This window comes from Dendrobates tinctorius, unplaced genomic scaffold (assembly GCF_039654945.1).
Source record: "Dendrobates tinctorius isolate UK_male_01 unplaced genomic scaffold, ASM3965494v1 ptg000102l, whole genome shotgun sequence".
In the NCBI taxonomy this organism is placed as follows: domain Eukaryota; kingdom Metazoa; phylum Chordata; class Amphibia; order Anura; family Dendrobatidae; genus Dendrobates; species Dendrobates tinctorius.
Genome location: NW_027361770.1, coordinates 31,878,570 through 31,894,303, shown reverse-complemented (window position 1 = coordinate 31,894,303; position 15,734 = coordinate 31,878,570). Strand labels below are relative to the sequence as shown.

Sequence of the window (15,734 nt, the reverse complement as noted above, 5' to 3'; positions counted from 1 at the left end):
CAGGGCTAAGACAGTGCTGCAAGGAACGTTCTCCAGCTCCTTCCTCCACCAAGGATGGTTGAAATGAATACTATCACCAACACTGATTGCAACACCTGTGACTCTTTTATAGCAGAGCCAGCAATCACACCTGCATTATAAACATGTGCACTTAACTAAAGAAACAGAGTGCAATGACGCTCACCACCACCGGAGGGCAAATTTAGAACAAAAGACACCACAGTGCAATAAACCTAATGACCAGCAGGGGCATACACCAAACCTAAGAAAAAAAAGGTTACCTGTGCTTTTATCTGTCCTGATCCCACATGGATCATGACAGTCTGTGTCTGCCTCCTGAAATATATACGGAGATTTAGAATGTTTAAACTATACTATATATACCTGCTATCTGATGATACTGTACCCTTTTTCTACTTTTTATATTCTTGTCTAATCCATACTGAGCCTGTGAGCATCTGTGTGACTCATGAATTATATATACGGAGATTTACAATTATCCTTTGACTGTATTCAGCTGTACGCTTCTGATACAGTACCATATATCTGATGTTATTTTGGGTACATTTTCCCCAAAATTTGGAAGTATGGTGGAAGAGGCCGCGGACGTGGGCGTGGGGGGGCCAGCTGGTACTGATGGTGGTGGTGCATCTGCTGGTAGTGGCAAAAGCACAATGGCAGCTAAGGCAGGAGGTGTTGAGCCTGCGTCATGGTCTGGCTCCGGAAGGCCTGGAAGGCTACCTTTTCTGGGAGTAGGTTAACCGCTTTTAAAGCCGGAGCATCAGGACCTGGTTTTGGCTTACATTGCCGAAACAGACTCCAGCTAATATGCTCTCCTCTTCTAAAGTTTCAAAAAATGGAAGCACTGAGTCATCAAGTGCTGGCTCCTGGTCAGGAAGAACCCCTTTCCTTGTGTCCTTCACCCCCACCAAAAGTGAATGATGCAGCAGGCCACACTTCACATTAGTCCATGTAGCTCTTTCTCACATACCATGCCTGGGTTATCAAGTCAAATCGTGAATTCCCCAGTCCAAGATGAATCTGACATGGAGTGTGGGTCGCCAGCCAGGGCAGTGGGCTTAATCGGTACCAGGCCGGTGTCTCAGAGGGATGTGTCACGGTGGTGGTGACCCGGTCCGTGGCCCTGGGCGTCTATGCAAAGGGGTGAATAACGTTTATAGGTGAATGATAGGTGACGCCACCTGTGGTTTCTGATCTGATTGACCAGCGCTGCAGTGTCGCTTCTTTGGGACAGATGTTGTGGTGCAGCTAAGGCCTCTTTCACACTTCAGTTTTTTGCCATCAGTCACAATCCGCCAAAATTTGAAATTGGCGGATCCGCTTTTTCTTGTTGCGGATCCGCCAATTTCCCCATTGGGATACATTAGTGGCGGATTTTGACGGATGGTCGTCCGTTGCGTCCGATATTCGGCGGATCCGCAAAATTCTTTGCGGATTCTGTCTGAGGGGGACGGAGAATGTAACGTTTTTTTTCGCCGTCAAAATGGCGGATGACGGCGGATCCGCCGTCATCAGCCATGCGGCAGAATGGGGCCCTATGGGCGGCGGATCCGCCGGGATCCGCGATTTTGCGGAATCCGCCGGCAGGATCCGCAAAATCGCACTGCGCATGCCCAGAAAAAAAGATACTTTTCCAGACAGTCCCAAAACTATATAAGATGGGCTAATTGGGCCCAGACATGCAGTAGCAGCCAGACAGCAAGCCAGCCAGACCACCACCAAGCCTGCAAGACAGCCACCAAGCCTGCAAGACAGCCACCAAGCCTGCCAGACCACCCAGCCTGCCAGACACCCACCAAGCCTGCAGCCACAGCTATCAAGAGGCCTGCCAGTACCAGCTTTACCAAGTGTGAGTATACCTATGACATTTCTGTGTATGGCCTGCAAGTGTGTAGCGTGTGTGTGTGTGTGTGTGTGTGTGTGTGTGTGTGTGTGTGTGTGGTCTGTGAGTGTTGCATGTCTGTTTTTTTTTTTTTCTTATATTTTTTTTTTCTGTTGCTTGTGTACTGCTTTTTATTTTCATACAACTGTAATTATATTGTATTTTTTATGCTGTGATTGCTGCGATTGAGTGGTGTATTGTATGTGGTGTAATTGGGCCCAGACAATCCGGCACCAGCAACACTGAATACTCCAAGCAAGATATCCGACTCCAGCCTGCCTGACAGAAGATTCAACTAGAGCTATAAAACCTGTCTACCACCTGCAAGACCCCTGGAGCGTGTGTGTGTATGTGTGTGGCCTGTGTGTGCATTTTTTTTTTTTTTTTTTTCTTTCCATTTTTTTTTTTTTTTTTTTCTGTTGCATGTGTACTGCTTTTTATTTTCATACAACTGTAATTATATTGTATTTTTTATGCTGTGATTGCTGCGATTGAGTGGTGTATTGTATGTGGTGTAATTGGGCCCAGACAATCCGGCACCAGCAACATTGAATACTCCAAGCAAGATATCCGACTCCAGCCTGCCTGACAGAAGATTCAACTAGAGCTATAAAACCTGTCTGCACAGCTGCAAGTCTACCACCTGCAAGACCCCTGGAGCGTGTGTGTGTGTGTGTGTGTGTTGCATTTTTTTTTTTTTTTCTGTTGCATGTGTACTGCATGTTATTTTCATACAACTTTAATATTGTATTTCTTGCTGTGATTGTGTGGTGTAAATGCTGGTTTCATATTTGCACTTTATAGCGCAGGGATAACCTGCACACGTCCACCACTAATCCCCGTCCCATCTGGTCATCACCGCCTACTAGCACACATGGACGCTTGCGATCTGCACACCCTATCTTTAGTATGGGGTGCGCAGATTGCAAGCGTTCATGTGCGCTAGTAGGTGGGGATTAGTGGCGGACGTGTGCAGGAAATAGCTGCGCTATAAAGTGCAAATGTGAAACCGGCCTAAATGGTATTGTATGTGGTGTTATTGGGCACAGACATCTACATCAAACACCAGCCTGACTGTATCAGTCAGGCTGGTGTTTTAATGTAGATGTCTGTGCCCAATAACACCACATACAATACCATTTAGGCCGGTTTCACATTTGCACTTTATAGCGCAGCGATGGCCTGCACACGTCCGCCACAAATCCCCGCCTACTAGCGCACATGAATGCTTGCGATCTGCGCACCCTATCTTTATCATAGGGTGCGTAGATGGTGCGCTGGCAGGATTTTACCATGTGCTGCGCACTTTTGAAGGTGTGCCCTTGCGCGCCAAACGCAGCATGTTGCATTTTGGCGCGCACGGCACACCTTCAAAAGTGCGCAGCACACTGTAAAATCCTGCCAGCGCACCATCTGTGCACCCTATGATAAAGATAGGGTGCGCAGATCGCAAGCATTCATGTGCAGTAGTAGGTGGGGATTTGTGGCGGACGTGTGCAGGCCATCGCTGCGCTATAAAGTGCAAATGTGAAACCGGCCTAAATGGTATTGTATGTGGTTTGTGCCCAGACATCTGGCAACAGCCACACTGAAGAAACCGAACCAGACATCAAACACCAGCCTGACTGATAGAATTTCAAACTCCGCTGCAAATCTTCCACCTGCAAGACACCTGGAGTGTGTAGCCTGGCTGTGTGTTATGCGTGTTTGCGTTTTTTTATTTTTCATGTATTGTGGTATTTAAAATAAAGAGCAGAGTAGCTCCTATTTTTTGGAAAAAAAAAAAATAATAAAAAAAAAAATAAATAAATTGTTTTGAAAAAATCTACTTTGTATCATTTTAAAAAAGGTAAAATTAAGTTACCATAAAGGTAATTGAAGTGTTCTGGTATACAAGTGTGGTTAAAAGTGAGATTGCAACATACCATGAAAAAATGGGTATACACAACTGAGTTTCAGGGAATTCAAAACCATGCAAACACAGTGGGTATACACAGAAATTAAACACCTTCAATCACTGGTTACATACTCTGTTGAGAGTTTCAGGGAATGCAAACACTGGTATACACAGCAATTACACACCTTCAATTACTGGTTACACTCAGTTACAAAACACAAAGAAAGTAGGTTTACACAAAATATTAGACACCTTCAATCACTGGTTACACTCTGAGATAAGGGAATGTAGACATGCAAACACTTAAAATTGCGTATAATTAGTTTCAGGGAATTACACATACAAAATGTGGTTTGTTTTTTTTTGTTTTTTTTTAAAACTTTCATATCATTTTCTTTCAGTTCACACAATGAAGCGCCACCATACCGGCAGACACGGCCAGCCCAACCGTAGCAGAGATTCAGACCGCAGCAGGGATCAACGCAGCAGACATGACCGGTCAGACCGCAGCAGAAACAACCCTGACCGCAGCAGAGAGGAACAGCCACACCGCGGCGTACAGGCAACCATTAGTTTCCCTGTAAGTATAAAGACCTGAAAGCTTATTATGATCCTTTGTATAGTAGCTTAACAAGTCTCTTTATACTTGCAGATCACTTCAAGCACTACCAGCAGGGTAGCAGCAGAGAGAGCCAGCCAGGCTGCAGCAGAGAGGCCCAGCCAGACCGCAACAGAGACTGCCAGCCAGGCTGCAGCAGAGAGGCCCAGCCAGACCGCAACAGAGACTGCCAGCCAGGCTGCAGCAGAGAGGCCCAGCCAGACCGCAACAGAGACTGCCAGCCAGGCCGAAGCAGATACTGCCAGCCAAACATTTTCCCTGTAAGTATAAAAGCCTGAAAGCTTATTATGATACTTTGTATAGTAGCTTAACAAGTGTGTTTATACTTGCAGATCAGTTCAGGAAGCAACACAGCTGACCCAAGCCGTAATGTCTTCTCCTGAAAGCTCCCCCTCACATCATCAGCGAGCTGAGGTAAAAAAAATTTTGTTTATTTTTTATTTAAAATAATTTTTTTGTGGTTAAAAACACTATCCTATTATGTTTTAACAGGAAGCTGATTCAGAGGAGCTTCCAGGAGGAGACGTGCAGGGTGGAGAGACACACGGAGGGGGTGCGCAGATTGTAAGTTTAGCACATACACAGATACATAATGCTACACCCAACACAAACATTCATCACAGTGCACACCATAATTGCATCCATCCAAACATTTTTTTTTTTTTTTCCCACAGTCTTCAGAATCCGGTGCCCGCACTAGAGTGACTCCCAGGACATCCCAGGGTCGTCAAGGTGATGCCTCTGGTGGTCGGCAAACGGTAAGTAACCCTATTTTGATAATTGTTTAAATGAACATCATGTGTTTGAATATAATGTAATTTTTTGCTTTTTGTTTTGTTTTTTATCTTCACAGGTTTCACAGCGTGCTCCCCGCAGACATCAGGAGGAGGGTGTCATTATTGATAGTGATGACCTCATCCATGAGGTGGAAATCCGGGAGCCGCTGTGGAACATGGCAAACCGTCTTCATGCCGACCAACCAACCACACGACGGCTCTGGGATGAAGTCTGTTCTTCAGTTATTGACAACTGGGAGGAACTCAATGCGAGGGCCAGGGATTTTGTGCGTAAGTATTACAACTTCAGTAACTTATATTTCCAGCATGTGAAGTGTTGAATACTAAACCTTTTTTTTTTTTTTTTGCTTCACAGGTGACAGGGTTATCACACGGTGGCGGTCGCTCCGGGATCGCTTCAAGAGGGACTACAACAAAGAGATTCAGACCCCGAGTGGATCGTCGGGAGGACGCCGGGGACCCCAGTACAAAAACTACCAAGCCCTGGCGTTCCTGCGATCTACAATGGCGTGCAGAAGGTAAATATTCCCCAAACAATTCCTGTAGTAGAAATGTTTAACCAATTTTTTTTTCAGCAGACTTAAATTAAATATCAATATTTTTAATATACATTTTTTTCTTCTTTTTTTTTTTTTAGCACCATCTGCAGCACTCGGGAGTCTGCATCACAGTTGCGTCCCTCTGGAGTGATCCCTAGTGAGACCGCCCCCGGTGACCACATCGAGGTATCCGACCCCTCTGTACCTACCCTCTTGTCTGATCCCTCTATCCCCTCCACCAGCACTGGAGCAGCAGGGCAGACTTCATCACATGAAGCTGCTGGTGACGACTTGTTCCCTGTTCCCCACCCCTCAGACACTGCCGCAACATCTCGACCAACTTTTGGTTCTGGCCGGCAGCGTCTGAGGAGTCAGGAAAGGATGACCTTGTCTGACTGTTTGAGTCTAAACTCAACTGTTCAACACGGTTTCCACACTTATGGACAACGGTTATCTTCTGGGTTGACCATGATCAATCAAAGTATCATGGAACTCAGAAGATACATGGAACAGATGAGTTTAGAATCAAACCAGACACCGAGACATACCTTTTTTCAATCTGTTGTCCGGCAAATGGAAGGTTTAAGTACTCACCAGCAGATGCGTGTGATGCAAGCCTGTCAGAATGCTCTAGTGGAAGTGCTTGCTGAAGCATCTCTTCCTCCCCCTGTCTATCCTTCCACAGTCCATCCTCCCCCTGTCTATCCTTCCACAGTCCATCCTCCCCCTGTCTATCCTTCCACAGTCCATCCTCCCCCCGTCCATCCTTCCACCACCATCAATCACACAGCCGTCCCTCCTCCTACCACTCCCTCTCCTTTCTCTAGTTCCCCATTCCATTCTTCCCAGTACCTACCTTCCCCATTGCATTATACCCCAATGCCCTCGCCATACCCACCCCCACATACACCTTCAATGTACCCACAAACCTCGTCTGTCCATCCACTCCCGTCCCAACCACATGTGTTAAACCCCCCTTCCACTTCTGGTCCTCACCAACTCCCTCCCCAGTCCCCTACCCCCCTCGATGTGGTCAACCCTGTTAACCCCCCCTCCAATACTATCTCCACCCAACAGTATCATAGTTTGTAATTTTTCTGTTGTAATATACCAAAAAAAAATTAAAAAAGTAATATACCAAAAAAAATTAAAAAAGGTAATATTATACCAAAAAAAAGTTACCAAAAAGGTAATACCAAAAAAAGTTACAAAAAAAGTTAAGAAAAAAAATTAAAAAAAAAAAATACAGTTAATACAAATTGTCAGAAATAAACTGTTTTTTTTCAAAAAACTTTATTGTGATGTTTATTTTTTGCTTCTTTATTCAAATTACACCAGTGGTGTAAAAGGTAAACACAACACTTGTTAACACAACACACAACCCTGGGTAATATTTCACAGTACACCGGTGGTGTACAAGGTACAAAAAAACACTTGGTAGCACAACATTTGATAACCAACACTTGTGAACATTTCAAAGTGTAAAACGCTTGGTACACAACACTTGGTAACTTTACGCTTGGTACACAACACTTGGATAACTTTACGCTTGGTACCCAACAATTGTTAACACTGCAAAGTGTAAAATTAACCAAATCACATGGTAAAACACAATGCTTGTGCAAAGCAAACACTTGGTAAAATTTCAGATAAAAAAAAAAAAAAAAAAATTACTCACAATTGGTAAGAAGAAAATTATATCTTGTGATATTGCCAGTCCACTTGTCCCTCTGGTGTAACAAAATAATCTGCAAAGGTATCCCTAATTCTTGCCACTGAACCAGTACTCCGAAAAGTTTGCTGCTCATAATCCCACAAGGTGGTTTCATACACATTGTCATCGATGGAAACTGGTTCCTTTGAAAGGACAAAATTGTGCAGGATTACACAGGCCTTTACCACCTCATCCACAGTCTCTGTTTTCATTTTCATGGCCGTTAACAGGACTCTCCATTTTGCAGTTAAAATTCCAAACGCGCACTCCACCACTCTGCGCGCTCTGGTTAACCGATAGTTATAGATTCTTTTCTGGTGTGTTAATCCACGACTACCATATGGCTTCAGTAGGTGTTTTGAAAGTTGAAAAGCATCGTCGCCAACGCACACAAAAGGCATTGGTGGGCCTGTTGTTCCAGGGAGTGGTCTTGGAGGTGGGAAGTTAAAATTGTCTCCATACAAGCAACGGCCCATGGTGGAACTCTTGAATACCTGTGAGTCGTTAGAACGACCGTATGCACCAATGTCCACGGCAATGAATTTGCAGTTTGCATCCGAAATGGCCATTAGCACAATGGAAAAGTATTTTTTATAGTTGTAAAACTGTGAACCAGATCCCATGGGTTTCACAATCCTGATATGCTTGCCATCCACGGCACCGATGCAGTTTGGAAACTGGCAGATATCTTGAAACTTCTCTGCAATCTCCAGCCACCTCTCCTGTGTTGGCTCTGGGATGTATTCCTCCTGTAGAGAATCCCATAATGCCCGGCAGGTCTGTTGTACAATTCCAGCAATAGTGGAAATCCCAATCCGGAACTGGAAATGGAGGGAGGTGAAGGATTCTCCAGTTGCCAGGAATCTTAAAAAAAGGGAAAAAAAGTAAAATTAATACAAACTACAAGCCATAACATAACAATAAAAGCCTGCAGAATCTGAAACATTTTAAAAGGTAGATAACTTACCGAAGGGTCACCATCAAACGCTCCGCCGGTGATATAGAAAACCGCATGTAGGTGTCCCTTCTCCGGATTTGTTCTCCAACACGATCCACCAATATCTCAAAGAATTCCATCCGCATGCGCACGTAGTTGAAGAACTTGTCCGGATTCTCCCTCAATTCCAGGTACAGTGTGGAAAAAACGCCACGGGTGAACCTCTGCGCATTAATGGGATGAATCCACTGGCGCCGTCTCCTCCTACGCAGGATTCGCAGTCTTCTTTTCTCCCTCTCGATAGCAATAATTGCCAACCGATTCAAGTGAAGATCCAATTCCACACAGAAGCTGTCAATACTCGCAATAACTCCTTCCAGACTCGCACTAACTCCTTCCATCGCTGCCACTAGCTCTAAAACCTTTCAAAGAAATTGTATCACAACACCCTAGATATATTTCTCCCTAGTTTCCAGCATCCAATCACATTTGAGAGCATTTTCCAAGAGCGAATCATATTTGGGAGCATCCCATTTTGGAGGAGTGGAAAAACGGATCCGCAAAAAACCGGATCCAACGGATGACAAAAACGGATGCAAACTGATGGAACGGATCCGTTTTGTTGAGGATCCGCAGTAAATCGATATGGCGGATCCTCAACAAAACGGATCCGTTCCATCAGTTTACATCCGTTTTGTTTCCATTTTTGCGGATCCGCCATTTTCAAATTTTTGGCGGATTTTGACTGATGGCAAAAAACTGAAGTGTGAAAGAGGCCTAAGATGTAGAAGCCCTGCACAGGTAGGGCCGTAGTCGCAGGGCAGATGAAAGAGTTGGTAGATGGTGTGCAGTGCAGGATGTAGCAGAGCCGTGCGCCAGGCACAGGAGAAAGATTACAGACACAGTCGAGCAGTTCCTTTACCTGTACTTGGTAAGTGCCGTACAGGACCCAGAGTACAGATGGAGAAGGAGTTGGTCAGCCTGGAAGCAAATTAGAAATTCTCTCTCTGCAGATAGGTAGAGTGGCCTCCGTTCTAGCGCTTATTTGAGGTACACGCAGTACTGAGTTTACTGAAGTTCCCCCTGTTGACTCTCTTTTGGAACTTTCTCGTATGGCAGGCAGCCGTAGCCTTTTCCTTCTGGCTCACAAACGTCGCTGCTGGGGCCTCCAAGCCTTAGTTGGGAACAGAGCATTTACAGTTGCTACTTCCTCCGGTTTCTGCTGCAGGAACGTCAGTGTCCCAACAAACTCAGAGATCGGAATCCGGACCATGCGCTCCAGCTAGGAGTGAGGCTTAACTCTGCTCATCCTCCAGCTTCCCTTCTCACGTCCACACACTTCCCCTTCCCTTCACAGACTGCCCTAACTTCCCTCCTCCCGACCACAGAGAGCAGCTCCTCAGTAGTCAGGTTCAGAGCTCTCCCTGCTGGCCTGGAGTGGGAACTGTGTTGTGTGTTGGTTTAACTGCTAGAGAAATCCTCCATTGCTCCCAAGCATGACATCACACTCCCTAGGAGGAAGGTAATGCCACTGTGGCGACTGTACTCCTGGGGGCGCCACAAGTGCACTGATGCCCAGCCACTGCTAGATGATTCTGCTGGTACATTGACCTAGGCCACTACATTCCCCTCGCACTCTACACAGCCAGAATCTGACCCTGATCAAACTCAGGTTTCCCTTCCCGCATACTATACCACCTTACACGGTGACAAAGAGGAAGGTGCAGATGAAAGTGCAGGTTCCTTGAGCAGGTGGGGGGGCATACTCATGGGCGATGGCACTGGCACAGGGCCCCTCATAGTACGCAAATATGTCTCTGCCGGTGGGAGGGACCATACGCAAAAGTGTCTCTGCCGGTGGGAGGGCCAACGGGCCCACCCCCACCCGCCGTCAGACACACCGCCGTACTATGAGGGGCCCTGTGCCAGTGCCGTCGCCAACGAGTGCCCCCCCTGCTTGCTCAGGATCACAGCAGTTGCAAAGTTGAAATACTTACCTCTCCCTGCTCCACCGCCGTGACGTCTTCCGCTTTTCCTGACAGTGACATTCTGGTCAGAGAGTGCAATGACATCACATCTGTACGCCCTCTGCCTAAACAGTCCAAAGTGCAGAGAGCTGGAAGATGGGGATGACAAGGAGTCCAGAGTACAGGGATTCCCTAGAGAGGAGATTTATTTAATTGTTTTAAAGGTTGGGAGCAATTTTTGGGGAGCACTATACTCTGGAGAATGATATATGGGGCCCACCATACACTGGAGCATTCCAAAGGTGGACATCAGACACTGGAGCAGCATTTACAGGGCCCATTATACACTGGAGCATTCAAAATGGGGCCCATTATATATGGAGCATTATTTGGGCCCATAAGACACTGGAGCATCAACCATGGGGACCATCATATACTGGAGCATTGTAAATGGGGCAGATTATATATGGAGCATTATTTGGACCAATCGTACACTAGAGCATCATTCGTGAGGCCAATCATGTGCTGGAGCTTTCCAAATGGGGGACATCAGACACTGGAGCAGCATTTACAGGACCCATTATACACTGGAGCATTAGAAATAGGGCCCATTATATATGGAGCATTATTTGGGCCCATATAACAGTGGAGCTTCATCCATGGGGACCAACATATACTGTAGCATTATGTGGAGCTCATCATATACTGTATGGAACATTATATGGGACCAATGATTCTGTATGGAGAAATATATGGGCCTCATTACTCTGTATGGTGCACTATGCGGTGGCCATAATACTGTATGGAGTAATATACTGTCCGTTTTTGGAGCTATTGGAGAATTTAAAATGGATATCAGTCATGTGATGTAAGAAGTGAAGTATTTTTCATTGTACTATACCGCTATTTCTCTGCCGTATCAGAGGATCATGAATTGTGGCATGTGTTAAAGGAGCCCAGTGACGCTCTTTGACCCTGGGCCCACGAAAATCTGGAGCCAACCCTACCCCCCCACAACTTTAGCCAAATAACCCCCACTTTTCAATGCCTAACTATTATTATAAAGTAAATTAAGGTTGACAAGCTTAAGTAATAAGAATTGATGTTTTTGGCATTAAAATGGGCACTGTAGGTGTGTTTCCTGTCCTCCACTCACTGCCGACTTTTCTACCCCATTGACTTGCATTGGGTTTCGTGTTTTAGTCGGCCTTCGACTTTTCACGATAATCGTCCGATTTCGTTCGACCCGACTTTTGCGAAAGTCGGGTTTCATGAAACCCGATTCGACCCGAAAAAAGGCAAAGTCGCTCATCTCTAGTCAAGACCAAAAATGTATAGAAATAAGCAAAGTGAAGAAATGAACAGGCAAGAATAGTACAGTCAGGATACAATAAACAGAGTACAATCAGTCAGGTATACTTACACGCCGCCTAGCCATCCGAACTTGTCCTTGCTGCTCCTGCTCGCTCTCTGCTGCAGTTGAAGAACTGTACTGAAAAAGAAAAAAAAATGTTGCCACATGTGTAGATGTGACAGAGAATACTTATCAATCTGTAGAGGTGAGTACTCACTTCACTTTCCTGTCTAGCATGTTCTAGGACAGGGCGCACTCTGAAGAAGGTGAAGGCATTCTAATGAATGCTGCAAGAAAAAAGAGACAGAAATTATTAGTACATATAAAGAGAGATAAAAGAAAAGACAGACATTGGCTTTTATACTCACATTGTTCAAAGTGGAGATTCTTCACAAGATCAGAGCTTCTTCTTTGCTTGTTTTCAGTCTGCAGAGTTGTGTACTGCCAATGCACACTCCCTCTTTTTATCTATCTTGTGTGGGGGGTGGCTAATTATTGTGTAGACAGGTTTATTCAGGAAAAACATATGCGTTCACAAACGCAAACAAACGTGTGTGCTTGCAAATGCATGCGTTCACATAGACTGCAATGCATTGTTTCCACGCATTACTTCCGCAAATAACTGCCTATGTTTCTAGGTGGCAAATTGACGCCTCCAAAATTGCAACATGTTGTGTTTACCGCGCCCAACCGTAGACGACGAAACGACGCATGCGTCGTCAAACGCGGCAAAAAGCATCCAATCGCATGTACCTGCGTCCCCAATGTTAAAGATAGGAAAACAAGACGCATCCGGAAGTATGCGGTAGAAACGCTGCGGACACAACCGCAAATGTAAAACCAGCCTTAGAGAGACTGAACTACCGTATTTAGGTAATTGATAGCGTTTAAATAAAAATGGTGTATAAAATGTTGTACAATCAATCGCTCCAGTCAACTCAAAAATAAGGCAAATATGGGGAATTGGAGGGCTTTTCATCTTGGTTGTCCTTCAGCGCTAAGGATAGGAGATATTCTGCAGTTTTGCATTGCAATTCAATTCAATGTGTTTCCATCTGACCTCCTGTGCAGCTTATAACAACAAGTGAGTACGTTGCATGTCAGATGCCGACAGCTCTGATATTGGCTATCAACATCTGGATAGGATTTCTTGGTGTCTTAAAAACCTTTTTGAAATCCAATACACAGTGGAAAAAAATCCTATGAAACCTCTGTTTAAGCAGGGCCTGCCTGTCATCTAATATGAATGGAGGCCCCCTCCAAACAGATGATGTTATGGTGGAGTAAAGCTTGTATGTATAGTATATTTGCATGTTAAGAGAATAGCGGTTAGCTGAAAGAGCCCTCAGCCAAAGGTTTTTTTTTAGGTGTATGGGCAACATGCCTCTGACTCTGGCTCATGGGTGATTTGTTGCTTTTTGCCTAACTAACATTGGAAAAAGACGGTTCTACTGCTTTAAATCTAAAGTGGCACATCCCTATCTCATGAGCTGTGCACACCCATAAATATTAACAGGCCAAGAGATATATTTACCAGGTAGACAAAGTGTCTGTGGCATGGAAGTAAATATGAATCCTTGAATTTGATCAGCGCCTGACTTTCTAGAACACATGCAGTCACCGAGGATTTATTTAAGTTTGTTATATTTTTAGTGTGGCATCACTTACCATTGCCTCTAAATACTTTACAAGTATTGATAATTATGTCCTCCTTACATTGTCTTTCTGGTCATGGGCTGACATTCTTGAGATGGCAGCATCCCTTTCCTGCTCTTTGCTAGAATGTATAGTTTGGTTATTGAGTTACAGTTTAGAGTTTAGTATTTACTATAACACCCTTGTATATTAACAGGCTTGACTTCTATTTCAGAAAGAAGGCATTTTTTTAAATCTACAACACACCTTATTATAATTCTGCTAAATTTCAGCTTAGTATACAGTTGTGCTCAAATGTTAACATACCCTGGCAGAATTTTTGCTTTCTTGGCCTTTTTTCAGAGAATATGAATGATAACACTAAAACTTTTTTCTCCACTCAGGTTTAGTGGTTGGGTGAAGCCATTTATTGTCAAACTACTGTGTTTTCTCTTTTTAAATCATAATGACAATCCAAAACATCCAAATGACCCTAATCAAAAGTTTACATACCCCATTTCTTAATACCGTGTATTGCCCCCTCTAACATCAATGACAGCTTGAAGTTTTTGTGGTAGTTGTGGATGGGGTTCTTTATTTTCTCAGATGGTAAAGCTGCCTATTCTTCTTGGCAAAAAGCCTCCAGTTCCTGTAAATTCCTGGGCTGTCTAGCTTGAACTGGCTCAATGATATTGAGGTCAGGAGACTGAGATGGCCATTCCAGAACTTTCACTTTGTTCTGCTGTAGCCAATGACAGGTCAACTTGGCCATGTGTTCTGGATCGTTGTCATGTTGGAACGTCCAAGTACACCCTATGCACACCTTCGGGGCTGATGAGTACAAATTTGCCTCCAGTATTTGCTGACAACGTGCTGCATTCATCTTTCCTTCAACTTTGACCAAGTTTCCTGTGCCTTTGTAGCTCAGACATCCCCAAAACATCACTGATCCACCTCCATGCTTTACAGTAGGAATGGTGTTCCTTTCATCATAGGCCTTGTTGACCTCTTTCCAAATGTAACGTTTATGGTTGTGGCCAAGAAATTCAATTTTGGTCTCATTACTCCAAATTACCTTGTTCCAGAAGTTTTGAGGCTTGTCACTGTGCTGTTTTGCATATTGTAGGAGAGATACTTTGTGGCATTTGCGCAGTATTGGCTTTCTTCAGGTGACTCGACCATTCAGACAATTTTTCTTCAAGTGCGTCCTTATTGTACATCTTGAAACAGCCACACCACTAGTTTTCAGAGAGTCCTGTATGTCAGCTAATGTTAATTGTGGGTTTTTCTTTGCATCCCGAACAATTTTCCTGGCAACTGTGGATGACATTTTTGTTGGTCTACCTGACCGTGGTTTTGTTTTTACAGAGCTTCTGATTTTCCATTTGTTAATCACAGTTTGAAAACTGCTGACTGGGTTTAGCAATTCCTTGGATATCTTTTTGTATCACTTTCCTGTTTTATACAGTTCAACTACCTTTTCCCATAGATCTGTTGACAGTTTGTCAGTGGCTGGATGAAAGATGCAAGAGTCTGTCTGGATCCAAGAAACTCACTCAGCTTTTATGCACACACAGATTACAAGCAAACAGGTCACAGATGAGGATGTTACCTTTAGTATTCAAACCTATTTATGTCAACTCCTGTGCAAGTTATCAGGCCAAAATCACCAGGGTATGTAAACTATTGATCAGGGTCATTTGGATGTTTTGGGTTGTCATTATGATTTAAAAAGTGAAAACACAGTAATTTGACAATAAATGGCTTCACCCAGCCACTAACCATGAGTGGAGAAAAAGTTTTGGTGTTATCATTCATATTCTCTGAAAAAAAGTCCAAGAAATAAAAACTTCTGCCTGGGTATGTAAACTTTTGAGCACAACTGTATCTTAAGCTGAAAAGGGAGAATACCTGTAGTTAAATGTATTGTGACGTAGTCACGCTTAACCACTTGACCCTCAAAGGCTGTTTGCACCTTCATGACCAGACCAAATTTTACAATTCTGAACCGTGTGGTAATAACTCTGAAACACTTCAACGAATCCCACTGATTCTGAGAATCTTTTCTTGTGACATATTGTACTTGATGATAGTGGTAAAATTTATTCAATATGACTTGTCAGAAAAGTGTAAATTTGGCAAAAATTTAGAAAATGTTGCAATTTTCAAACTTTAAGGCTGTGTGCCCACGTAGAGTTTTTTAAGCGTTTCTGCAGCGCTTTTAGACAAGCGATTCTGCTGCAGAATCGCTTAAGAAAAGCATCCAATTGATTTTTAATGAAAAACGCACATGTTGTGCCAATGGTGTGTTTCTAACCGCTGCGGAAATGCTTAGCGATTAAAAATGCAGCATGTTCATTAATTTTGCGGAA

General features: G+C 44.1%; 1 protein-coding gene across 1 annotated transcript; it reads left to right on the top strand.

Annotated features, from left to right (window-relative positions):
* The first annotated feature begins 1,554 nt into the window (after nt 1-1,554).
* On the top strand, nt 1,555-7,427 carry LOC141099752 (uncharacterized). The gene is made up of 6 exons (XM_073587784.1): nt 1,555-1,870; nt 4,202-4,380; nt 4,453-4,679; nt 4,752-5,486; nt 5,572-5,734; nt 5,854-7,427. Exons 4-6 carry the CDS (start codon nt 5,372-5,374, stop codon nt 6,845-6,847), a joined length of 1,272 nt encoding a protein of 423 aa, XP_073443885.1. The 5' UTR covers nt 1,555-1,870; nt 4,202-4,380; nt 4,453-4,679; nt 4,752-5,371; the 3' UTR covers nt 6,848-7,427.
* Nucleotides 7,428-15,734: the final 8,307 nt, after the last annotated feature.